This window comes from Ascidiella aspersa, chromosome 8, assembly GCF_963924565.1.
Source record: "Ascidiella aspersa chromosome 8, kaAscAspe10.2, whole genome shotgun sequence".
Lineage (NCBI taxonomy): Eukaryota > Metazoa > Chordata > Ascidiacea > Phlebobranchia > Ascidiidae > Ascidiella > Ascidiella aspersa.
In genome coordinates, this window is record NC_139454.1 from 14,174,043 (window position 1) to 14,201,541 (window position 27,499).

Consider the following 27,499-nt stretch of genomic DNA (forward strand, 5'->3'; position numbering starts at 1 on the left):
TTTATCGGGCCACAGCATTTTTTGGAACGTAAATGATGGGGCCACGAAAGAAAAAAGGTTGAGAACCACTGGTCTGCAGTGACAGGCATCAGGGGGCGCTCTTTCACTATTGTTCGTAAAAATTAATAAAAAAATTTTTTTTCAAATGCCGCATACCACAACACATATTGTTTGGGTTAGGGTGCGGATTAACGTTTGGTTGAGGATGGGTCAAGTTATTATTAATAATAAACATAATATTACTTGACCCACCCTCACCCAAACGCTAACCCGCACCCTAACCCAAACAATATGCGTTGTGGTATGCGGTATTATTATTATTTTTTTGTTTGCATAACTTTTCACGTACAATAGTGAAAGAGCGCCCTATATAGTCCCACAACTTTCGATTTAAGATATGTAGGCACTATAGTTTTCCTGACTTTTAAAATAATACCTCGGGTTTTCAGGTCGCAGTGTTTCTCAACCCATGGGTCGCCAACCCGTTTGATTTGCTTGGTTCTATAAGCAAGATATTTTGGGGCGTTTTTTCTTGTTTGAATACATAGAAAGTAACTTATATTATTTGGGTTAAGGTGCTTTGTGTTTTGGTGGGTCAAGCATTTTTATGAATAATAAATATATTAATGCTTGACCCACCCAAACTCGAACCCGCACCTCAACCCAAATGATATGATATGCATTGCGATATGAGGTATTTGTAGATTTTTATTTTTTTGCGTTACTTTCTACTAGGGTTGGGCATTTGACCAGTCAAATAAAATCCGATCAATTGACCGGTCAAATACTCGTCAAATAGGTCAAATACTATACATACTATCATAATGCAATTAAAGTTAAAAATAAACTTTAACTTTAAATAAATTTATAAACGTTTTGGCTCAAGTACTATGGTTTGTAAAACAATTATTTTTTGACTATCTATAAGAATATTTGCAAAACCATGCCCATCTTGCAAACAATACTGTATAGAAGTATTTCATATTGTAGTAATTTTTGCTATTACTACAACCACCAAGCAAAGAGATTATAACCATGAGGACAAACTGTGACGTAGCACATTGTTCTACTTTCGACAGCGTTCCGCTCTAGTGCATAATAGTAAAACGTAAACAACTGGGCTTGACTTGCATGTTGGTTAAGTAAAATTTTGGAGCAACCAGCTTATATATATTAAGGTTCGACATTTCTGACAGTTTAAAAGTTATGTTTGAATTAGGTGTCAAACTTTCATTGTCGAGTTTCGTGTAAACGCACTTAAAAAAGGGCATACAATATGAGCTGACCATAAGTACTACCGGTATATAATATGGTAACACACTCGTTGGCGCGCCAACGTCGTCAAGTTAATGACTGCGGAAGCGTACAACGCGTTGCTGTAGAGTAGACCAGTGGTTCCAAACCGGGGTGCCGGAGAGGAATTTACATTTTTTTATTATTACTAGTAAGCCTTTTGGTTCAACTTTTTGTGTTCGCTTATATAGTACAATAAGTACAATAAACAAAATATTACAATATTGTTTAAAGTTATTTTTATTGCCCCAGTTTCGTTTATTTTAGCATTACAGTAAAACACTTAAAGCAAATTAGAGTAGGGATCTTGTAATATATTCAATTATTCTTTAGTTTTGGTGTTAAGAAATATTAACATTACACAGTTTGGTACCAGTTTAGTGGATAGGGTTTGGTGAACACAAATTTAGTGAGTAATATTGTTCATTTAAAAAAGGAAATCACCAGATTACGCAGCTTTCTAATCTGTTGAAATTAAATGTAATAATAATCTTTATTCTTTTACAACCAGTTATCCAATCAAGTTTAAACTGAATAAAGATATATATATATTTAAGCTGTTTACAAGATGTCACCTACTTCTATACATGGGCTTTGATATATTCAACTACAACCTCCAGCAAGTAAGCTCCAAACTTTTGCTATAAGGGAGAAAAGATGAGAAGCACTCGAGGTAAAAAATAGTTTTCGCAAACTTACATTGAAAATGACAAAAAATATCTATTTCAAACAGTACTGCGGAGTCGGTTAAAAATAACCCTAGTCCGACTCCAGTTAAATGTGGCATTTTGTCGAGTCCCGAGTCCGGCCCTGACTAAACAGCCTGTATTCCGCCAATTTACGTAACCAAAATTACATGGATATTTAGCTACCACTTATAGGGTTGTCGTATAACTCATTCATAATACATGGTTTGAAAATATTCCACCACATGCTATTCCACCTTTACAATTTTCAGTTGGTGGTCATATTAGTTTACTGCGCATTTCAGACTAGAGACTCGTGTAGTTTTACATGGTCTTACTCGAGTCCCGAGTCCGACTCCAGCAAAACAAACCGACTCCTCGAGGCCGACTCAGCAGTCCTGATTTCAAACCTGTACAATATGCTACCTAGTTCTGTGTGGATATTTTTATTTACTCTAAATTAAGCCACTATACTTTTAGAGTCTATAATTTATTTGCTGAAATTTATTCAGAATAAGTAATAACTTAACAACTCTTTTGACGACAAAGTAAAAATTTATAAATATTTTATTCATATAAAACAAAACGTTTACTTTGTAATACACACTTTGAAATTTAAGTATACTAAATCAGTGCAAAGAGATAATTTAATAAAATTATAAAAAAACATTTGCAATATATTGGTCGATAAATTGTGTTCATACAGACGCTGTTGACCAGGTACTAGACAAAACGAAAACAATACTGAAGTGGCCTCTGGAATCTGGTGTCAATAAAGAACTTTATTTATTCTTTAAATTGATTGATTCTTACCACGTTTAACCAAATAAATTTTAAATAAACATTATTTTGTTTTGCTTGCCTGAGTTTGCATATAAGGTGTACCAATAAGTAGGAAAATAATGACTCTTTTAACAAAAATTGATTACTTAAGGCAGGGTGGTCCAAAACCCAGGCCCGACATCGTTGTTTGTGGCTCGCGAAGCACTGTTGAATTATTGTAATGCGTACAGGGTTTATTTTAAAGAAATATAAGTGACCAACAATCAGCGAGCATCCTGCAATGGTTTGGTTAGGGTTACATTTTTCCGATTACACCATTAAACAAACCAGTTTACTATCACTTGGCAAAAAAGTTATTATCGCTCGATTTTATTTGTGCACAATTTGGTGATAGCAGAAAGTTTGTGCAGTTTATATATCTTTCGACAGTTACAAACGAAAATCGTTTATCTGCTCCTGGCACGCATGTATAGTCTGCTTTGTGGCCCGTAAAGAATATGTAAGAAATACTGTGCAACCTTGGACAACCCTGACTTAAAAAATCAAAATCACTGAAAAGCCCAAACAATTACCAGTAGGAATTTGTGTAAAGCAGTGTCATATGTTATCTACAAGAGAATAAAGTTTCACATTAATTAATAGGCTTCTTACAGAACAACAAATGGTCAAAGGGGGGAAAATTTGAAGGAATTTATTTTACTCTTTAAATAATCTGCTCATTCTGTGACCAGAACTTTTTAAGTAGAGGTTCCCAATCAGTTTTCCAACCTGAATAATAGAAAAACAGTGTAACATACACAAACAAAACATTGGTAAAATTACTCGGAAGTTTTGTATAACTAGACCAGGGCTTTCCAAACTGGGGGTTGCTCATGGAGTTAAATTTTACACAAAGTGCTACATTCATAAAATTGTTATTTTTTCTGTTTGGTATGTTAATGGCAAATTATGAAACGCACATTACTTCAATAAAAGCATGCCAAAGCAGACAGTCATCGAGAAATGTTATTTTTTAAACTGTTAAACCTAGTGGGTCAAAAAGTTTAATATAATAAATGAGGTCACAGCCTGAAAACTTGGGTAGCCCTAAACTAGATAAACTTTACCCATGGACAGTTAGCAGTTTAAAGTTTTGTTTATAAGTAAAATAGATACTCTATTCCATAATGGTTTGCCTTACACTATGATCTCATTGTCACAATAATCTTACCAGAGGTTTGTTGTATCTTTGAGGAATAGACTGAATATATATATTTTTTTCCCAGTGTACTGTTGATATGTCTTTAAGCAATGTCCAACATAATCCCAGAATGGCTGAATCACAGTTACAGACGAATAATATGTGTTCTTATTATACTAGTAAATATGAGCAAGTTCTATAAAAATAAACCAAGTGGAGAAGTTTAACATTATAATAACATACTCCAATACTGAGCAATCAAATATAATATAATTTGCAAAATTATTAACTGAATTCAGTGACATCTGGTAACTACTGATTCCAAATGTAACTACCTTACAAATGGTAATTGCTTGCTTCACTCGCACAAACAGCACACCACCAATAATATTTGCTAGTTAAATATTTCATACAGCAAACCAAGGTGCAAAAAATTTTCGTTTAAACCAGAGGTTCCCAACCTGTGGGTCGCGACCCCAACTGGGGTCGCCTGACAATTTGCCTCGGGTCACCTGAGGCCTTCTGAAAAGTTTAGAATTTCATTAGTTTAGAAATTTAGAAAGTTAACTCTTAACAATGGTCAGCTCACCGCAGAGCGCATCGCGATTTTACTAGAGTACTAGACAAACCAGAACACCCTGGGCCTCATTACAGGATTTTCGTTTAATAATGGCAAATATGCTCGGAAAGCAAGATTTTAACGGCAGTTTAGCGGCCATGAAAAATTACAGAATTTACTCGTTTGATTTCAGGTAATTCATTACGTCACAAAGGCCTTTACCATGAAAATAACAATTTAATTGCTGATTGCTGAAATGCATTTAAGCAAAATTTGGACTTGAGGTCGCGATTTTTGTTGATATTTGTGAGAAAAAAAGTTAAATCTTCAAACATTGAGCAGCCAGGAAGCATGTTGAGAGCTAGACTATTATTTTTGCATCAGTTGATAGCCTAGGCAAGCCAGTGTAGGCTTACTATTGAATTCCCGGCATCAACCATAGGTAGCCTACGATAGCTAGCCTAGCCTACAGAATTTTCAAAAGCGACTGATAACATTTGCTAGACTTAAAAAAAGCAAAAAAGTACCCGTTGGAAAGAGTTTAAGAATAACGGGCGCCATAAACTAAAATTTATTTTGTAAAATTTCAGATTTCCCATGATGAATCGAGAGACAAGTATTAGGCCTAGGAAAAGAAAATATTGTGAGGAATTTTTGAAGTATGGATTTACTTTCGTAGTTGACGCAGGAATTGAAAAGCCACAATGTGTCATTTGCAACACAATTATGTCAGCCGAATCGATGAAGCCCAACAAAATGAAACGCCATTTTGACGCTAAGCATCCAAACTTTGCGGGCAAGGATGTCCAGTATTTTAAGAACAAAGCTGATTGTGTCAAAAAAAACAGGCTGGATTCTGGGGGCAAGTACCAACAGCAAAATGTGGCAGCCATTGAAGCTTCATATTTGGTGGCTCTCAGAATCGCCAAAGCCAAGAAACCTCACACCATTGCCGAGGAGTTGCTGCTGCCAGCAACCAAAGACGTTGTTCGAGTTATGCTTGGAGCTGAATATGGTAACAAACTGAATACAATATCCTTGTCTAATAACACCGTCAGTAGAAGAATAGACGACATGTCTGCTGATATTATGGAGCAAGTAATCCAGGAAATGAAATCAGCTCCACTTGGAATATTTAGTATCCAGTTGGATGAATCAACAGATGTGGCAAACTGTTCTCAGTTACTGGTTTACGTGAGGTACATTTATGAAGGTGATTTCAAAGATGAGTTTCTTTTTTGCAAACCACTTGAAACGACAACTACTGCACGCGATGTCTTTGACACAGTTGGATCATTTCTGCAAAATCATGGCATTCCTTGGGAAAATGTTTATGGTGTTTGCACAGACGGTGCTCCAGCAATGCTGGGATGTAGGTCTGGATTTCAACGTTTGGTAATCAATGCATCACCGAAAGCCATCGGAACTCACTGTATGATTCATCGACAAGTGTTAGCAACGAAGACTTTGCCACAAGAATTCCAAGATACAATGAAAAGCGTTGTAAGTGTCGTGAATTTTGTAAAAGCTAGTGCTTTAAACCGCCGCCTATTTTCAAAAGTTGGCAGTGAGTTGGATGCATCCAATAATGTTCTGTTATTTCACACTAGTGTGAGATGGTTGTCCAGAGGCAAAGTTTTGAAACGTGTTTTTGATCTTCGTGATGAATTGAAAACATTTTTTAATCAAAAATCTAAACCACAGTTTGAAGCACTTTTCGGCGACAAAAACCAACTTCACAAAATTGCTTACTTGGTTGACATCTTTGCAATCTTAAATGAGTTAAATTTGTCTCTCCAAGGACCAAATGCAACATGCCTAGATTTGTCAGAAAAGATCCGAGCATTCAAGTTGAAACTTCAACTTTGGCAAAAAAAATTGGATGAAAATAGAATTTACATGTTGCCGAACTTATCTGCTTTCTTTGAGGAAAATGATATTGAACAGGAAACAATGAATAGAACAATACTTTCTGTCAAAGAACACTTCAAAATTCTTGAAGAAGAAATTTCAAGATATTTTCCTAATTTACCTGACACACCATTTGCACTTGCTAGAAGCCCATTCACCATCAGAGTTGAAGATGTTCCTGAGAATGCACAAGAGGAGTTCATTGAACTCATTACCAGTGATGCAGCAAAAACTGATTTTTCTTCAATGTCAGTTACCAAATTTTGGATCAAGAGTTTGCAGTCATATCCCGTTCTGTCTGAGATCGCATTGCACCTGATTCTTCCTTTTCCAACAACATACCTTTGTGAAACAGGCTTTTTAAGCTTGTTGGTTATAAAATCTAAATACAGGAGCAGACTTAATGCGGAAGATGATCTGCGTTGTGCTCTTGCAAAGACTGCTCCAATGATTGAAGATATGGCTAAAAAGAAGCAAGCACAGCCTTCTCACTGAACAAATTGTTGTGTTTATAAGTTGATTTGTTGTGTTGTTTATTTATTTAGAAGTCAAAATTAATATATAGCCTAGTAGCCTACTAGTTAGCTCCAAAAGTGCAGTGAAGGAGGATCAACCCAACTAATTTTATCCTTGGGGTCACCGCAACTTGGCAAATGTTATAAAAGGGTCACGGCACCAAAAAGGTTGGGAACCGCTGGTTTAAACGATGTTTTCAAAGAATTTGGTATTACTTTTTAGTTTATGGTATCAATTTGAATGTGTCTTAATTTGTAACACTGGAACAGGTATATAGAAGACTATTTAGAGCAGCAGTACGGCATAAATTTAATTTGCGCACTGAACACGGCATACTAAAGAAAAATTACTGTATGGAAAGTATTCTTTAGGATAAATATATATAACGTAAAGAACATTTCCTAAATGAGCAATGGCCGCTACCATTTACCAAGTACAGCAAATTTGTTTATTTAAATTAAATTGGTATACAACCAAATATTATTCCAACTTACTTTATGTAAGAAAAGCTGGCAAATTACTAATTTTTAAGCTTAATTACCACCAAGGGACAGACAAAATTTGCACTTCAAAATTTTTTTCGCAAGCTGCATAGTACCACTGCGCCCCACCGCTAAATTTGGGATCTTAAACAGTAATATAGAAATAGATACATTTGTATTCCAATAGTAATTTAAGGCAGTGGTTCGCAAACTTTTTTTGCGACGTCCTCGAAAAAGAATTTTAATTTGCGGCACACTCATCAAATTTGGAATTCTACAATTTTTACTAAAATTTGTACACTAAAGCCAAATCATTTATGGGTTTGGTTTACCAAAAGTTGCTTTTTCTGTAATAGGCTCTGTACAGTGTACAATGCAAAATACCTATATCATTTACATTAAGGAGTTAATTAACACCGCCATATAGTTAAGTTTAATGAGTTCGGCACCTTGAGATTTAGAACAAACGAAGTGGTATTAATTTAATTTATAAGGCTATTCCTCACATAAATCTTAACGCCTAGAAGTGGTAACCAAGGCGCTCCATCGATTTGGTACGTAGAAAGTAACGCAAAAAAGGTCAACAAATACCGCATACCGCAACGCACATTATTTGGGTTACGGTGCGGGTTTGAGTTTGGGTTGGTAAAACATTATTATTAATAATAAAATAATGATGTGCGTTGCGTTAAGCGGCATTTGTAGACCGTTTTTTGCGTTACTTTCTACGTACCAAATGGAAAGAGCCCCGAAATCAACGACATAGCTCAATCGCGTACATTTTAACAGTAATACACCTTTCAAAAATGTACAGTAGGGTCCTAAGAAAGTGTCACGCAACTTGTGATAACCTTGCCTGTCCTACCAAGTCAATTTTGTAAACAGAAAACGGTTTAAATTAGGACTAGGGGTCATTAAACAACAGATTACGCCAAAAGCGTACATTTTTATAACAGGCTTAAATCGAAAAGATGATGTTTTTCTTATTGTGAATCAGACCGTGACGGCTGTCGAAAGTAGAATGCATTGCTTAAAGGCAAAAGAAAAAAGGCAAAAGTGAGAGTTTGTCCTCATGGTTATAATCTCTTTGCACCAAGTTAACAAAATTTAACAAGTAAATGCATCAGTAAAAAAATATTTTCTCCTCACAACTTTTGCACTATCTGAATTTTCTAAATCATCACCAGGGTCCAGTAGAGACGAGGGATTTGGTTCTTCTAAATTCCTAACTAGCCTAAGATTGTGGTATATCCCAACTAGTGTTTCCTTTTATGACAAACGCGATTAATCATATAGTGCATTTTAGGGTTGGCAAACCTGTCAATTGACCGGTCAAATACGGCCAATTGACCACACTTTATTTAACTGGTCAAATACTTATATTGGATTCAAATAGTGTACATTTTTTTAGGGTTGTTTTGTGATTTCAGATTTCAATAATCTTGATTGTAACTTTTTTAGAGAACTCAAATATAAAATCATAGGGTTTACCTGATGCAAACACATGTTCTGTGGTAGTAACAAAGTGTTTGTAATAGCAAAGTAGATTTATTTTGTTAGAATAAATGCATTAGGGTTGGGCTATTGATTAGTCAAATAAAATTTGGTTAATTGACCAGTCAAATACTCGTCAAATAGGACAATATTTGGTCAAATGCCCAACCCTAGTGCATTTATTCTAAACAACATAAATCTACTTTGTCATTCCAAACACTTCGTTATTACCACAGAACATGTGTTTGCATCAGGTAAACCCCACCATTTTATATTTGAATTATTAAAAAAAGTTACAATCGATTCTATTAAATACTCAAATCTCAAAACAACCACCATTTTATATTTGAATTATTAAAAAAAGTTACAATCGATTCTATTAAAAACTCAAATCTCAAAACAACCCTTAACAAATTTACAACATTTGAATCAAATGCGAGTACCTGTTAAATAAAGTGCCGTCAATTGACCGCATTTGACCAGTCAATTGACAGACTTGCCAACCCTACTTTCTACATATCGAACCGCAAGAGCCCCAATATTTCACACATTTGGGAAAATCGCAAGCAATACAAAGAAAATGGCTCATACTTAAATTTAAAGTATTGGTCCCTCAAACAGTTAAGTGAAGTGGACCAAGTTAGCAAAGCCCCGCTTTATTACTTTTAGCAGACAGCAAAAAGGTTGAGAAACACTGCGCTTTAGGGTAATCTCATCAAATCAAAGTATTTTTCAATAAAAAACTTGACAAAAAATATTACATTTTCAGCCTAAAGGTATAGGATAACTGAGCTTTTCCTAAGATCAAAATTTTCATTTTGTTTGGTATGTTGTGAACGTGTTATGTTTGTCATTTTACCTTACCACATAAACTTGGACCTTAAAGGTTATTTATTATCACACAAATTACCTTATAGTAATTATTAAAGCCTTTTATGTGTTTTGACTTTATTTAATTAGCGTTTGGCTTTTTCGGCTTTTTTCATCCAAGGTTTGAAATGTACCAAATGTTACCGAATGGAAAACAATAAGTGATGAAACATACTGTAAGAAGCGATTAAACTGTAACCCGTGAAAAGGTGAAAATTGCTTGAGTCATCTTTAACACGTTCACTGCTATGCGATCAACCAGTGGGTCTTGCAGAAAATTTGGCTACTGTGTTGTGACCCACCGGTGGGTCATACGATAAAAGTTACTGCTTTTTCCACGTTCACGGCGATGCGATGTTAATTGCGCCTCAAACGGGTTTGAGGGTTTATAATCTGGTACTCATAAAGTTAAACTTTAAAACCTAACATATTCGGCTTTCTTCTTTAAAATTTATTATTGGGTCATTCCATGTCTAATTTAAAGGGCCGGAACCCATGTTCTTAGATTTTCTTTATATTTTAAACAGTTAATAAGATTGCAACAAATTTGAGGGTTCTGTGATAAGCGGTTTCGAAGATTTTATTTTTTGAATATTTGACCACTATGTGAAAATAGGTCGTTTTTTAATTATTGAGTGCTTTTATCTCTCTGGAGGCTTTATTTTGCAGCAAAAGCCTGTAGTAAAATGCTATTCCCCCATTTGTTGGGGTGCTAGTTTCAAAAATGATGCTTAAAACACTATGTGATTATTTCTTCTATATGAAAATTGCATTTATAGTTTATGACTTCCGAAGACTTTTCGAAGCTTTCTGCAGTTTTTTTTCAATTTTTATGTTTGCAAAATAATCTTTAGACAACATAGTATTTTGACTTTCTAAAGTGGTTCTTATTTTTACAATTAGAAATTGGTAATTAGGTTTCAAATTTGAGCACTTTATAATACAATAAAAAGTGACCAAAAAATGTGTTAATACACTGACTTTTGCAACTTTACATACAACTATAGAAAAGACATACAATAACACATTGGCTGAAATATTTCTATTCAACATATTGTATAAAGTTCTAGAAAAACAAATACATACAAGAAATAAGACAAAGTATGAAACTTCGCAGACATTTTGTTAACTATGTTTGTTGATAGTGTGGAGGTTATACCACTGCCTGTTACCTGAGGTTTCAATTTACACAGTATGTTATAAAATTGATTATAGCAAATACCATCGTATCAAACCTAATAAAACCAGGGAGATGGAACAGATAGCCGCATAAATTTGACCAGACACATGGTTGCTATTTTAGATAATTTTCATCTAGATTTAAATGTTTTGATATAATTCTAGATGTAATATTCTAAAATTTACATGATAAATATTCGTTTTAGACTACTATTTTTTTTTGTTTTCGATGATTAGAATTGCCTTAATTTTGCATAAATATGACAACTGGGTACATTTTTTTATTAATTTTATCAATTTCAAATTTTCACTAACTGAAAATTTATTAACTAGGTATAAAAAAATTCAAATAAATGGTTTTGTTTCATGAAATAAAAAACATAATAATAAAGACAGCATTGTTCAACCGTGTCCTTTGGGCCCCAGGGGGAGCACGGAGAATTATTCAGGGGGCAACAGGCATGTTATATTTTAATTTTTAGCCAGTTAAACCATTTTGTTTTGGTTTGCGTTATGTCCAGAGACCTCTCTTATGATGTATTTAAAGTGTTTTTCGAATTCATGAGCAAAGGGAGCACAAAGTGTTAAGTGCTAATGGAAGGTAGCCAGGACACTTATAAGGTTGAGAACCACTGGTGGGCCATTCCGTGTCAATTCACACAGTCAAGAAATTCAACCTCTCCGGTTTCCCTTAAATTTTACACACCTTTTCACTATCCTATATAATGAACACCTGCAAAATTTGAGCGTAATTTGTCGACAAACGCCAGAGTTATAAAGCTTTTAGTTTGGGGGTCTGCCGAGGGGGCGCAATTTTTCTATTTTGGACCATGTTTGACGCCCTATTACTGTTAAACTAAATAAGGTAACAGCCCAATTTTTTTACAGGTGATAGTACTTCTACCAAATATTAAAAAAAACATAGTTTACATTGTCACTCTAAAAGGTCATAGACATCCAAAGTTGGCCTTTCCGAGCACTCGGCTAAAATTTTCCCCTAATTTTGAAACCTCGCCAAGACCCCATTTTTGGATTTGACTAAAAATTGGTAGAAGTGTTGTTTACAGGATTATCTCTTAACTGCGAAAATTTCAGTACAAAATATTAAAGGGGTTGGAAAATATTTATTGTGAAACATGGGTTGAAACGAAAAAAAAAGCAAAAAGTGGGGTCCTTTTAATATCCCAGTTACCTATGACCCCAGTAAAAATTTGCACTTAAATTTTGTCCACATATTTACTAAGATATGGCAAGTCTACCATGCAAAATTAGTTCATGGTTCTCAATGTTTTCTGATAGAAATTCCATGTCAAATAGAGGGAGATGAATTAAAATAAGAAACACCAGGAGTCCACTCAGCAGCCCAGGTTGACTCAACCTGTGGTGTCGAGTGGGTCTCCTGCAAAAGATAAGTATCTATAGATGATTTTTTTAGGTAGGAAAAAATGGCGTGGCGTTTGGTCTTATCGGTTAGTTCGTTGACATTAAAAGTTGCGATTTTTAAGTTGGTCTCCATTTTAGTTTACTTTAAAAGTTGGGGGGTTGAGTTTTTGGGTGTGAAACATTATTATGAAAACACTGTGGTGCGCTTTTTCCCCCCTGGATCGGGGGTACTATTAGATATTAGGGGTGCGTTATTCTGGCCCCCTAGCATGAGATCCTGATTTTACTCTTCTTTCTCTGTGCTGTCTTCTTCATCTTCTTGTTCGGTCTCTGAAGAACGTTATTAGTAACGAATATAAAAGAGTACCCAATAAGAGAAACTGACAAAGACTGACGAAGCATAGGAAAGTTACACGAGTTATAAAGGGAGGGAAAGAATGCAACAAGACGCGGGACGTATAATGATAATTACGGAGAGAGGCAAGGAAAAGAAAGGAGAAACGCACAGAAGCAAATACCATAGAAATCAGAGTTAACAATAGAAACATAAATCATTACACTTGCCAGCTTCTGGCTGGCTTGCTTGCTAAACACCAGCCAACAAAAACTGTGTGGATTTGTAATCAGACTCAGACAATCTACCTTGAAGGAGTGAGGTTGATTCATTAGGCAAAAAGACAATTAATGATTCTCATAATTCAACCAACGTTGCATCAAATTGTTGCCATCGAGTGAGGAAGAACTCTATTTCTTATGGACAAGAAAAGTCGTCGAACGAACTCTGAAAACTATTGTGTTTGGAACCAGCAAGAAGCCAGCGTTTGGAAGAATTGATTTAGTCGAACGATACGTTAAGACGACTCATAGCATCAGCAAAGCTAAATAAACAACCGCTTGGAATCATGGATTTCACAATAACTGATGTGGCGAATCGGGGTGTTTAGTTAGGGGTAAGAAGGCTGCTGGCTCTGAAGACGAGTGCCGACGGCTGCCTAGACTCTTACAAGTTCTTAATCCGACTCCAAAGGAGCAGGCCGCTAGAATACCTGTCCTTAACTTCTTGTACTCTAGGCAAAGACACTTCACTCAGTAGATGTTGCCCGTCGAGTATATTAACAAATCTCAGAAACACATGATAAACAGAGCGGTGATTCAAGCTGCTATCAGTAAGACGTATATAATAGAATAGATTGCTAAACGATCAAATCGCACGATTCGGCGTTAGGTCACGCGTCAGTGGACAACGGTCACGTGTATAGTGACGTAGAATTAGCCAATATCAAGTAATATTGCATGATAAATGCTACACTGATTCTACCTAGTTTATCAGGTGAAAAGCTATTATACTTTTAAAAATATTTAAAAATAAATAAGTAAAATTACCGACCGAAAGGTCTGTAAACTGTTTTTATGTGACTTTTTGTTAAACCATTATGTATTGCATTTCGCAAATTATGTATAGTCTATATCTATGAAGTCAAGTCTAAGCTACGTCGATCGCACGATCTTTTGATAAATTTTAAAAGAGCCTAATTTTTGTGCTTGGATCTCAATAGTTTGAAATCAACGCGTTAAGCTTGTGAATCACGACTTAATTTTGTTGTGCACGAAATAATTTTGTGATAAATTTCCGAATTCTTTTAAACATTTGGTACGTTTTGGGGTTTTGTCTGTTTTTTTCTCTGATCATACGCAGCCGCGTTTACACACGAGTTTAAAATACCTCGTATCAAGCATAATGATTTATCCACACGCGAAACATTAGCTTTCAACTCACAACTTTAGGAAAACCCCATTTCCTGCCTTTTGAAGAAAGCAATATTGAATAAGCAGCAACTTCAAAGCGTATTTTCTTGTGATGCGTCGTTATATTAAAACTTACATTGAACGAATTGTGCAAATTAAAACAAAATGCAAATTTATAAGTAGATGTTGCTCAATGTTAAAATTCAATAGAATTTAATTCCGAACAAATCACTACCCCTCCTTTATTTTATGTTTTTCACAGTTTCACGTTTTTCATCATGTGTGACGGAAGGACATGAACGAGACAAAGAGACAACAACAAAATGCCTGACTTATCGACAGAAGAAAACATCTTGTTCTTGAATGTGTTGCTAAAAGCTACAACTCGTGTGACTTATTGCCTTGTTCATGTTCATTTCGCTCAAATCGTATGAAGCACTTTTTAACAAAAGTCAATTGTGTTAAAAAAATAGCAACCTTTCGGGTATAATGCGAAAATCAGCCGCCGTGTTATATTCCTTTTGTGCTGGAGTGTCTGTAGCGTCATAAGTAATAATTAATGTATAATTACATACTATGGAATTTATCGTAGGCTATTGCGTATTTTGAAATGTGTTGCTGTTGCTCGCTTTTTGGTGCTGATAGAAATTGCAAAAACACCGGTTTGAGCCGTTAGACCGTTTACCAGAAAAACTTCTAGCCGTAGGATATTAATCACACCCGCAAGCCCACCCATTTTATTCTCATACTGTAAATATTTTTGCCAGTTGGTCGCCAGTTGATAGCCTACACAGACAGGTTGTGTGGCTTGCCGGCTTTTGCTGGCTTGCTAAACACCAGCCAACAAAATCGGTGTGGATTTCTAATCAGACTCAGACAATCTACCTTGAAGGAGTGAGGTTGATTCATTAGGCAAAAAGACATAAAAGAGGCTCATAATCGACCCGCTTGCTTCATATGCAACCCAATTTACTTCAAGTGATGGTGATATACAGGCACTGAAAAAATCATTAAAATAAATTAAATATGCGGTGAAGTAATGCACAGTTACAAATTCACTGGACATCACAAACCTAACACTAAAATGAATGTATATTTTTTCATGAAGTTGAATAAAAAACATTCCGGTCGTGTTGAAAAGACCATTTACCTAAAATAATAATGCAAACAAACTTATATTTTTGAGAGGTTTAAATCGACCTATCTCTAAAAGCTTTTCAAATATTTTTGCTTACTAATTCTAAGTCATTTAAATGCATACGTCTCTAGGTGCGCCCCCAAGTGAAAAGGTTAAGAAACACTGTCATAGGGTGGGTAGACTTATGGTAAACGGCAATAAAAATATATAAATTTTAAAACAATTATTTCGCCGAAATGACAATGCTCTGTAGCAGCGCTGCAGCGGTTCTCTACCACTACCAGTGGGCCATAAGAACATTTCAGGTGGGCCACAGACCAATTAAAAAAGCTAGATTTAGTTTCATTTGTGTCACTGTATTTAATTTTACAGAAATAATGGCTTGGGGAGGAATTAAAAAGGAATGTAAATTTATTGTTCAGTCAAAGTGTCTAACTTATGCACGGTTGAATAAATAATCTGTTTTGAAATATGTTCTGCTATGTTTTGTTCTAAACCTATTTTACAGTTTTTTCTTTGATTAAAATTTATCGGGCCACAGAATTTTTTTAAACGTAAATGATGGGGCCACGAAAGAAAAAAGGTTGAGAACCACTGGTCTGCAGTGACAGGCATCAGGGGGCGCTCTTTCACTATTGTACGTAAAAATTAATAAAAATTTTTTTTTTTCAAATGCCGCATACCACAACACATATTGTTTGGGTTAGGGTGCGGGTTAGCGTTTGGTTGAGGGTGGGTCAAGTTATTATTAATAATAAACATAATGTTACTTGACCCACCCTCACCCAAACGCTAACCCGCACCCTAACCCAAACAATATGCGTTGTGGTATGCGGTATTATTATTTTTTTTTTGCATAACCTTTCACGTACAATAGTGAAAGAACGCCCTATATAGTCCCACAACTTTCGATTTAAGATATGTAGGCACTATAGTTTTCCTGACTTTTAAAATAATACCTCGGGTTTTCAGGTCGCAGTGTGTCTCAACCCATGGGTCGCCAACCCGTTTGATTTGCTTGGTTCTATAAGCAAGATATTTTGGGGCGTTTTTTCTTGTTTGAATACATAGAAAGTAACTTATATTATTTGGGTGAAGGTGCGGCTTTGTGTTTTGGTGGGTCAAGCATTTTTATTAATAATAAATATATTAATGCTTGACCCACCCAAACTCGAACCCGCACCTTAACCCAAATAATATGATATGCATTGCGATATGAGGTATTTGTAGATTTTTATTTTTTTGCGTTACTTTCTACTAGGGTTGTGCATTTGACCAGTCAAATAAAATCCGATCAATTGACCCGTCAAATACTCGTCAAATAGGTCAAATATTGGTCAAATACTATACATACTATCATAATGCAATTAAAGTTAAAAATAAACTTTAACTTTAAATAAATTTATGAACGTTTTGGCTCAAGTACTATGGTTTGTAAAACAATTATTTTTTGACTAGCTATAAGAATATTTGCAAAACCATGCCCATCTTGCAAACAATACTGTATAGAAGTATTTCATATTGTAGTAATTTTTGCTATTACTACAACCACCAAGCAAAGAGATTATAACCATGAGGACAAACTGTGACGTAGCCCATTGTTCTACTTTCGACAGCGTTCCGCTCTAGTGCATAATAGTAAAACGTAAACAACTGGGCTTGACTTGCATGTTGGTTAAGTAAAATTTTGGAGCAACCAGCTTATATATATTAAGGTTCGACATTTCTGACAGGTTAAAAGTTATGTTTGAATTAGGTGTCAAACTTTCATTGTCGAGTTTCGTGTAAACGCACTTAAAAAAGGGCATACAATATCAGCTGACCATAAGTACTACCGGTATATAATATGGTAACACACTCGTTGGCGCGCCAACGTCGTCCAGTTAATGACTGCGGAAGCGTTTTTTATTATTACTAGTAAGCCTTTTGGTACAACTTTTTGTGTTCGCTTATATAGTACAATAAGTACAATAAACAAAATATTACAATATTGTTTAAAGTTATTTTTATTGCCCCAGTTTCGTTTATTTTAGCATTACAGTAAAACACTTAAAGCAAATTAGAGTAGGGATCTTGTAATATATTCAATTATTCTTTAGTTTTGGTGTTAAGAAATATTAACATTGCACAGTTTGGTACCAGTTTAGTGGATAGGGTTTGGTGAACACAAATTTAGTGAGTAATATTGTTCATTTAAAAAAGGAAAGCACCAGATTACGCAGCTTTCTAATCTGTTGAAATTAAATGTAATAATAATCTTTATTCTTTTACAACCAGTTATCCAATCAAGTTTAAACTGAATAAAGATATATATATATTTAAGCTGTTTACAAGATGTCACCTACTTCTATACATGGGCTTTGATATATTCAACTACAACCTCCAGCAAGTAAGCTCCAAACTTTTGCTATAAGGGAGAAAAGATGAGAAGCACTCGAGGTAAAAAATACTTTTCGCAAACTTACATTGAAAATGACAAAAAATATCTATTTCAAACAGTACTGCGGAGTCGGTTAAAAATAACCCTAGTCCGACTCCAGTTAAATGTGGCATTTTGTCGAGTCCCGAGTCCGGCCCTGACTAAACAGCCTGTATTCCGCCAATTTACGTAACCAAAATTACATGGATATTTAGCTACCACTTATAGGGGTGTCGTATAACTCATTCATAATACATGGTTTGAAAATATTCCACCACATGCTATTCCACCTTTACAATTTTCAGTTGGTGGTCATATTAGTTTACTGCGCATTTCAGACTAGAGACTCGTGTAGTTTTACATGGTCTTACTCGAGTCCCGAGTCCGACTCCAGCAAAACAAACCGACTCCTCGAGGCCGACTCAGCAGTCCTGATTTCAAACCTGTACAGTATGCTACCTAGTTCTGTGTGGATATTTTTATTTACTCTAAATTAAGCCACTATACTTTTAGAGTCTATAATTTATTTGCTGAAATTTATTCAGAATAAGTAATAACTTAACAACTCTTTTGACGACAAAGTAAAAATTTATAAATATTTTATTCATATAAAACAAAACGTTTACTTTGTAATACACACTTTGAAATTTAAATATACTAAATCAGTGCAAAGAGATAATTTAATAAAATTATAAAAAAACATTTGCAATATATTGGTCGATAAATTGTGTTCATACAGACGCTGTTGACCAGGTACTAGACAAAACGAAAACAATACTGAAGTGGCCTCTGGAATCTGGTGTCAATAAAGAACTTTATTTATTCTTTAAATTGATTGATTCTTACCACGTTTAACCAAATAAATTTTAAATAAACATTATTTTGTTTTGCTTGCCTGAGTTTGCATATAAGGTGTACCAATAAGTAGGAAAATAATGACTCTTTTAACAAAAATTGATTACTTAAGGCAGGGTGGTCCAAAACCCAGGCCCGACATCGTTGTTTGTGGCTCGCGAAGCACTGTTGAATTATTGTAATGCGTACAGGGTTTATTTTAAAGAAATATAAGTGACCAACAATCAGCGAGCATCCTGCAATGGTTTGGTTAGGGTTACATTTTTCCGATTACACCATTAAATAAACCAGTTTACTATCACTTGGCAAAAAAATTATTATCGCTCGATTTTATTTGTGCACAATTTGGTGACAGCAGAAAGTTTGTGCAGTTTATATATCTTTCGACAGTTACAAACGAAAATCGTTTATCTGCTCCTGGCACGCATGTATAGTCTGCTTTGTGGCCCGTAAAGAATATGTAAGAAATACTGTGCAACCTTGGACAACCCTGACTTAAAAAATCAAAATCACTGAAAAGCCCAAACAATTACCAGTAGGAATTTGTGTAAAGCAGTGTCATATGTTATCTACAAGAGAATAAAGTTTCACATTAATTAATAGGCTTCTTACAGAACAACAAATGGTCAAAGGGGGGAAAATTTGAAGGAATTTATTTTACTCTTTAAATAATCTGCTCATTCTGTGACCAGAACTTTTTAAGTAGAGGTTCCCAATCAGTTTTCCAACCTGAATAATAGAAAAACAGTGTAACATACACAAACAAAACATTGGTAAAATTACTCGGAAGTTTTGTATAACTAGACCAGGGCTTTCCAAACTGGGGGTTGCTCATGGAGTTAAATTTTACACAAAGTGCTACATTCATAAAATTGTTATTTTTTCTGTTTGGTATGTTAATGGCAAATTATGAAACGCACATTACTTCAATAAAAGCATGCCAAAGCAGACAGTCATCGAGAAATGTTATTTTTTAAACTGTTAAACCTAGTGGGTCAAAAAGTTTAATATAATAAATGAGGTCACAGCCTGAAAACTTGGGTAGCCCTAAACTAGATAAACTTTACCCATGGACAGTTAGCAGTTTAAAGTTTTGTTTATAAGTAAAATAGATACTCTATTCCATAATGGTTTGCCTTACACTATGATCTCATTGTCACAATAATCTTACCAGAGGTTTGTTGTATCTTTGAGGAATAGACTGAATATATATATTTTTTTCCCAGTGTACGGTTGATATGTCTTTAAGCAATGTCCAACATAATCCCAGAATGGCTGAATCACAGTTACAGACGAATAATATGTGTTCTTATTATACTAGTAAATATGAGCAAGTTCTATAAAAATAAACCAAGTGGAGAAGTTTAACATTATAATAACATACTCCAATACTGAGCAATCAAATATAATATAATTTGCAAAATTATTAACTGAATTCAGTGACATCTGGTAACTACTGATTCCAAATGTAACTACCTTACAAATGGTAATTGCTTGCTTCACTCGCACAAACAGCACACCACCAATAATATTTGCTAGTTAAATATTTCATACAGCAAACCAAGGTGCAAAAAATTTTCGTTTAAACCAGAGGTTCCCAACCTGTGGGTCGCGACCCCAACTGGGGTCGCCTGACAATTTGCCTCGGGTCACCTGAGGCCTTCTGAAAAGTTTAGAATTTCATTAGTTTAGAAATTTAGAAAGTTAACTCTTAACAATGGTCAGCTCACCGCAGAGCGCATCGCGATTTTACTAGAGTACTAGACAAACCAGAACACCCTGGGCCTCATTACAGGATTTTCGTTTAATAATGGCAAATATGCTCGGAAAGCAAGATTTTAACGGCAGTTTAGCGGCCATGAAAAATTACAGAATTTACTCGTTTGATTTCAGGTAATTCATTACGTCACAAAGGCCTTTACCATGAAAATAACAATTTAATTGCTGATTGCTGAAATGCATTTAAGCAAAATTTGGACTTGAGGTCGCGATTTTTGTTGATATTTGTGAGAAAAAAAGTTAAATCTTCAAACATTGAGCAGCCAGGAAGCATGTTGAGAGCTAGACTATTATTTTTGCATCAGTTGATAGCCTAGGCAAGCCAGTGTAGGCTTACTATTGAATTCCCGGCATCAACCATAGGTAGCCTACGATAGCTAGCCTAGCCTACAGAATTTTCAAAAGCGACTGATAACATTTGCTAGACTTAAAAAAAGCAAAAAAGTACCCGTTGGAAAGAGTTTAAGAATAACGGGCGCCATAAACTAAAATTTATTTTGTAAAATTTCAGATTTCCCATGATGAATCGAGAGACAAGTATTAGGCCTAGGAAAAGAAAATATTGTGAGGAATTTTTGAAGTATGGATTTACTTTCGTAGTTGACGCAGGAATTGAAAAGCCACAATGTGTCATTTGCAACACAATTATGTCAGCCGAATCGATGAAGCCCAACAAAATGAAACGCCATTTTGACGCTAAGCATCCAAACTTTGCGGGCAAGGATGTCCAGTATTTTAAGAACAAAGCTGATTGTGTCAAAAAAAACAGGCTGGATTCTGGGGGCAAGTACCAACAGCAAAATGTGGCAGCCATTGAAGCTTCATATTTGGTGGCTCTCAGAATCGCCAAAGCCAAGAAACCTCACACCATTGCCGAGGAGTTGCTGCTGCCAGCAACCAAAGACGTTGTTCGAGTTATGCTTGGAGCTGAATATGGTAACAAACTGAATACAATATCCTTGTCTAATAACACCGTCAGTAGAAGAATAGACGACATGTCTGCTGATATTATGGAGCAAGTAATCCAGGAAATGAAATCAGCTCCACTTGGAATATTTAGTATCCAGCTTGATGAATCAACAGATGTGGCAAACTGTTCTCAGTTACTGGTTTACGTGAGGTACATTTATGAAGGTGATTTCAAAGATGAGTTTCTTTTTTGCAAACCACTTGAAACGACAACTACTGCACGCGATGTCTTTGACACAGTTGGATCATTTCTGCAAAATCATGGCATTCCTTGGGAAAATGTTTATGGTGTTTGCACAGACGGTGCTCCAGCAATGCTGGGATGTAGGTCTGGATTTCAACGTTTGGTAATCAATGCATCACCGAAAGCCATCGGAACTCACTGTATGATTCATCGACAAGTGTTAGCAACGAAGACTTTGCCACAAGAATTCCAAGATACAATGAAAAGCGTTGTAAGTGTCGTGAATTTTGTAAAAGCTAGTGCTTTAAACCGCCGCCTATTTTCAAAAGTTGGCAGTGAGTTGGATGCATCCAATAATGTTCTGTTATTTCACACTAGTGTGAGATGGTTGTCCAGAGGCAAAGTTTTGAAACGTGTTTTTGATCTTCGTGATGAATTGAAAACATTTTTTAATCAAAAATCTAAACCACAGTTTGAAGCACTTTTCGGCGACAAAAACCAACTTCACAAAATTGCTTACTTGGTTGACATCTTTGCAATCTTAAATGAGTTAAATTTGTCTCTCCAAGGACCAAATGCAACATGCCTAGATTTGTCAGAAAAGATCCGAGCATTCAAGTTGAAACTTCAACTTTGGCAAAAAAAATTGGATGAAAATAGAATTTACATGTTGCCGAACTTATCTGCTTTCTTTGAGGAAAATGATATTGAACAGGAAACAATGAATAGAACAATACTTTCTGTCAAAGAACACTTCAAAATTCTTGAAGAAGAAATTTCAAGATATTTTCCTAATTTACCTGACACACCATTTGCACTTGCTAGAAGCCCATTCACCATCAGAGTTGAAGATGTTCCTGAGAATGCACAAGAGGAGTTCATTGAACTCATTACCAGTGATGCAGCAAAAACTGATTTTTCTTCAATGTCAGTTACCAAATTTTGGATCAAGAGTTTGCAGTCATATCCCGTTCTGTCTGAGATCGCATTGCACCTGATTCTTCCTTTTCCAACAACATACCTTTGTGAAACAGGCTTTTTAAGCTTGTTGGTTATAAAATCTAAATACAGGAGCAGACTTAATGCGGAAGATGATCTGCGTTGTGCTCTTGCAAAGACTGCTCCAATGATTGAAGATATGGCTAAAAAGAAGCAAGCACAGCCTTCTCACTGAACAAATTGTTGTGTTTATAAGTTGATTTGTTGTGTTGTTTATTTATTTAGAAGTCAAAATTAATATATAGCCTAGTAGCCTACTAGTTAGCTCCAAAAGTGCAGTGAAGGAGGATCAACCCAACTAATTTTATCCTTGGGGTCACCGCAACTTGGCAAATGTTATAAAAGGGTCACGGCACCAAAAAGGTTGGGAACCGCTGGTTTAAACGATGTTTTCAAAGAATTTGGTATTACTTTTTAGTTTATGGTATCAATTTGAATGTGTCTTAATTTGTAACACTGGAACAGGTATATAGAAGACTATTTAGAGCAGCAGTACGGCATAAATTTAATTTGCGCACTGAACACGGCATACTAAAGAAAAATTACTGTATGGAAAGTATTCTTTAGGATAAATATATATAGCGTAAAGAACATTTCCTAAATGAGCAATGGCCGCTACCATTTACCAAGTACAGCAAATTTGTTTATTTAAATTAAATTGGTATACAACCAAATATTATTCCAACTTACTTTATGTAAGAAAAGCTGGCAAATTACTAATTTTTAAGCTTAATTACCACCAAGGGACAGACAAAATTTGCACTTCAAAATTTTTTTCGCAAGCTGCATAGTACCACTGCGCCCCACCGCTAAATTTGGGATCTTAAACAGTAATATAGAAATAGATACATTTGTATTCCAATAGTAATTTAAGGCAGTGGTTCGCAAACTTTTTTTGCGACGTCCTCGAAAAAGAATTTTAATTTGCGGCACACTCATCAAATTTGGAATTCTACAATTTTTACTAAAATTTGTACACTAAAGCCAAATCATTTATGGGTTTGGTTTACCAAAAGTTGCTTTTTCTGTAATAGGCTCTGTACAGTGTACAATGCAAAATACCTATATCATTTACATTAAGGAGTTAATTAACACCGCCATATAGTTAAGTTTAATGAGTTCGGCACCTTGAGATTTAGAACAAACGAAGTGGTATTAATTTAATTTATAAGGCTATTCCTCACATAAATCTTAACGCCTAGAAGTGGTAACCAAGGCGCTCCATCGATTTGGTACGTAGAAAGTAACGCAAAAAAGGTCAACAAATACCGCATACCGCAACGCACATTATTTGGGTTACGGTGCGGGTTTGAGTTTGGGTTGGTAAAACATTATTATTAATAATAAAATAATGATGTGCGTTGCGTTAAGCGGCATTTGTAGACCGTTTTTTGCGTTACTTTCTACGTACCAAATGGAAAGAGCCCCGAAATCAACGACATAGCTCAATCGCGTACATTTTAACAGTAATACACCTTTCAAAAATGTACAGTAGGGTCCTAAGAAAGTGTCACGCAACTTGTGATAACCTTGCCTGTCCTACCAAGTCAATTTTGTAAACAGAAAACGGTTTAAATTAGGACTAGGGGTCATTAAACAACAGATTACGCCAAAAGCGTACATTTTTATAACAGGCTTAAATCGAAAAGATGATGTTTTTCTTATTGTGAATCAGACCGTGACGGCTGTCGAAAGTAGAATGCATTGCTTAAAGGCAAAAGAAAAAAGGCAAAAGTGAGAGTTTGTCCTCATGGTTATAATCTCTTTGCACCAAGTTAACAAAATTTAACAAGTAAATGCATCAGTAAAAAAATATTTTCTCCTCACAACTTTTGCACTATCTGAATTTTCTAAATCATCACCAGGGTCCAGTAGAGACGAGGGATTTGGTTCTTCTAAATTCCTAACTAGCCTAAGATTGTGGTATATCCCAACTAGTGTTTCCTTTTATGACAAACGCGATTAATCATATAGTGCATTTTAGGGTTGGCAAACCTGTCAATTGACCGGTCAAATACGGCCAATTGACCACACTTTATTTAACTGGTCAAATACTTATATTGGATTCAAATAGTGTACATTTTTTTAGGGTTGTTTTGTGATTTCAGATTTCAATAATCTTGATTGTAACTTTTTTAGAGAACTCAAATATAAAATCATAGGGTTTACCTGATGCAAACACATGTTCTGTGGTAGTAACAAAGTGTTTGTAATAGCAAAGTAGATTTATTTTGTTAGAATAAATGCATTAGGGTTGGGCTATTGATTAGTCAAATAAAATTTGGTTAATTGACCAGTCAAATACTCGTCAAATAGGACAATATTTGGTCAAATGCCCAACCCTAGTGCATTTATTCTAAACAACATAAATCTACTTTGTCATTCCAAACACTTCGTTATTACCACAGAACATGTGTTTGCATCAGGTAAACCCCACCATTTTATATTTGAATTATTAAAAAAAGTTACAATCGATTCTATTAAATACTCAAATCTCAAAACAACCACCATTTTATATTTGAATTATTAAAAAAAGTTACAATCGATTCTATTAAAAACTCAAATCTCAAAACAACCCTTAACAAATTTACAACATTTGAATCAAATGCGAGTACCTGTTAAATAAAGTGCCGTCAATTGACCGCATTTGACCAGTCAATTGACAGACTTGCCAACCCTACTTTCTACATATCGAACCGCAAGAGCCCCAATATTTCACACATTTGGGAAAATCGCAAGCAATACAAAGAAAATGGCTCATACTTAAATTTAAAGTATTGGTCCCTCAAACAGTTAAGTGAAGTGGACCAAGTTAGCAAAGCCCCGCTTTATTACTTTTAGCAGACAGCAAAAAGGTTGAGAAACACTGCGCTTTAGGGTAATCTCATCAAATCAAAGTATTTTTCAATAAAAAACTTGACAAAAAATATTACATTTTCAGCCTAAAGGTATAGGATAACTGAGCTTTTCCTAAGATCAAAATTTTCATTTTGTTTGGTATGTTGTGAACGTGTTATGTTTGTCATTTTACCTTACCACATAAACTTGGACCTTAAAGGTTATTTATTATCACACAAATTACCTTATAGTAATTATTAAAGCCTTTTATGTGTTTTGACTTTATTTAATTAGCGTTTGGCTTTTTCGGCTTTTTTCATCCAAGGTTTGAAATGTACCAAATGTTACCGAATGGAAAACAATAAGTGATGAAACATACTGTAAGAAGCGATTAAACTGTAACCCGTGAAAAGGTGAAAATTGCTTGAGTCATCTTTAACACGTTCACTGCTATGCGATCAACCAGTGGGTCTTGCAGAAAATTTGGCTACTGTGTTGTGACCCACCGGTGGGTCATACGATAAAAGTTACTGCTTTTTCCACGTTCACGGCGATGCGATGTTAATTGCGCCTCAAACGGGTTTGAGGGTTTATAATCTGGTACTCATAAAGTTAAACTTTAAAACCTAACATATTCGGCTTTCTTCTTTAAAATTTATTATTGGGTCATTCCATGTCTAATTTAAAGGGCCGGAACCCATGTTCTTAGATTTTCTTTATATTTTAAACAGTTAATAAGATTGCAACAAATTTGAGGGTTCTGTGATAAGCGGTTTCGAAGATTTTATTTTTTGAATATTTGACCACTATGTGAAAATAGGTCGTTTTTTAATTATTGAGTGCTTTTATCTCTCTGGAGGCTTTATTTTGCAGCAAAAGCCTGTAGTAAAATGCTATTCCCCCATTTGTTGGGGTGCTAGTTTCAAAAATGATGCTTAAAACACTATGTGATTATTTCTTCTATATGAAAATTGCATTTATAGTTTATGACTTCCGAAGACTTTTCGAAGCTTTCTGCAGTTTTTTTTCAATTTTTATGTTTGCAAAATAATCTTTAGACAACATAGTATTTTGACTTTCTAAAGTGGTTCTTATTTTTACAATTAGAAATTGGTAATTAGGTTTCAAATTTGAGCACTTTATAATACAATAAAAAGTGACCAAAAAATGTGTTAATACACTGACTTTTGCAACTTTACATACAACTATAGAAAAGACATACAATAACACATTGGCTGAAATATTTCTATTCAACATATTGTATAAAGTTCTAGAAAAACAAATACATACAAGAAATAAGACAAAGTATGAAACTTCGCAGACATTTTGTTAACTATGTTTGTTGATAGTGTGGAGGTTATACCACTGCCTGTTACCTGAGGTTTCAATTTACACAGTATGTTATAAAATTGATTATAGCAAATACCATCGTATCAAACCTAATAAAACCAGGGAGATGGAACAGATAGCCGCATAAATTTGACCAGACACATGGTTGCTATTTTAGATAATTTTCATCTAGATTTAAATGTTTTGATATAATTCTAGATGTAATATTCTAAAATTTACATGATAAATATTCGTTTTAGACTACTATTTTTTTTTGTTTTCGATGATTAGAATTGCCTTAATTTTGCATAAATATGACAACTGGGTACATTTTTTTATTAATTTTATCAATTTCAAATTTTCACTAACTGAAAATTTATTAACTAGGTATAAAAAAATTCAAATAAATGGTTTTGTTTCATGAAATAAAAAACATAATAATAAAGACAGCATTGTTCAACCGTGTCCTTTGGGCCCCAGGGGGAGCACGGAGAATTATTCAGGGGGCAACAGGCATGTTATATTTTAATTTTTAGCCAGTTAAACCATTTTGTTTTGGTTTGCGTTATGTCCAGAGACCTCTCTTATGATGTATTTAAAGTGTTTTTCGAATTCATGAGCAAAGGGAGCACAAAGTGTTAAGTGCTAATGGAAGGTAGCCAGGACACTTATAAGGTTGAGAACCACTGGTGGGCCATTCCGTGTCAATTCACACAGTCAAGAAATTCAACCTCTCCGGTTTCCCTTAAATTTTACACACCTTTTCACTATCCTATATAATGAACACCTGCAAAATTTGAGCGTAATTTGTCGACAAACGCCAGAGTTATAAAGCTTTTAGTTTGGGGGTCTGCCGAGGGGGCGCAATTTTTCTATTTTGGACCATGTTTGACGCCCTATTACTGTT

General features: G+C 34.9%; 2 protein-coding genes across 2 annotated transcripts; both read left to right on the plus strand.

Moving 5' to 3' along the window:
* The first annotated feature begins 4,611 nt into the window (after positions 1 to 4,611).
* On the plus strand, positions 4,612 to 6,907 carry LOC146136248 (SCAN domain-containing protein 3-like). Its single transcript, XM_083396188.1, has 2 exons — positions 4,612 to 4,694; positions 5,092 to 6,907. Exons 1-2 carry the CDS (start codon positions 4,612 to 4,614, stop codon positions 6,905 to 6,907), a joined length of 1,899 nt encoding a protein of 632 aa, XP_083252314.1.
* Positions 6,908 to 20,304: 13,397 nt separating this feature from the next.
* LOC146136249 (SCAN domain-containing protein 3-like) lies at positions 20,305 to 22,600 on the plus strand. The gene is made up of 2 exons (XM_083396189.1): positions 20,305 to 20,387; positions 20,785 to 22,600. The coding sequence occupies exons 1-2, from the start codon at positions 20,305 to 20,307 to the stop codon at positions 22,598 to 22,600; spliced, it is 1,899 nt and encodes a 632-aa protein (XP_083252315.1).
* The last annotated feature ends 4,899 nt before the right edge of the window (positions 22,601 to 27,499 follow it).

What these genes read in the sequence shown, in the direction of transcription:
- LOC146136248 (XM_083396188.1), top strand. Translation starts at nt 4,612, where the DNA reads ATGGCAAATATGCTCGGAAAGCAAGATTTTAACGGCAGTTTAGCGGCC. An exon ending in ATTTACTCGTTTGATTTCAG is followed by an intron (nt 4,695 to 5,091) that starts GTAATTCATTAC and finishes GTAAAATTTCAG; the next exon opens with ATTTCCCATGATGAATCGAG.
- LOC146136249 (XM_083396189.1), top strand. Translation starts at nt 20,305, where the DNA reads ATGGCAAATATGCTCGGAAAGCAAGATTTTAACGGCAGTTTAGCGGCC. An exon ending in ATTTACTCGTTTGATTTCAG is followed by an intron (nt 20,388 to 20,784) that starts GTAATTCATTAC and finishes GTAAAATTTCAG; the next exon opens with ATTTCCCATGATGAATCGAG.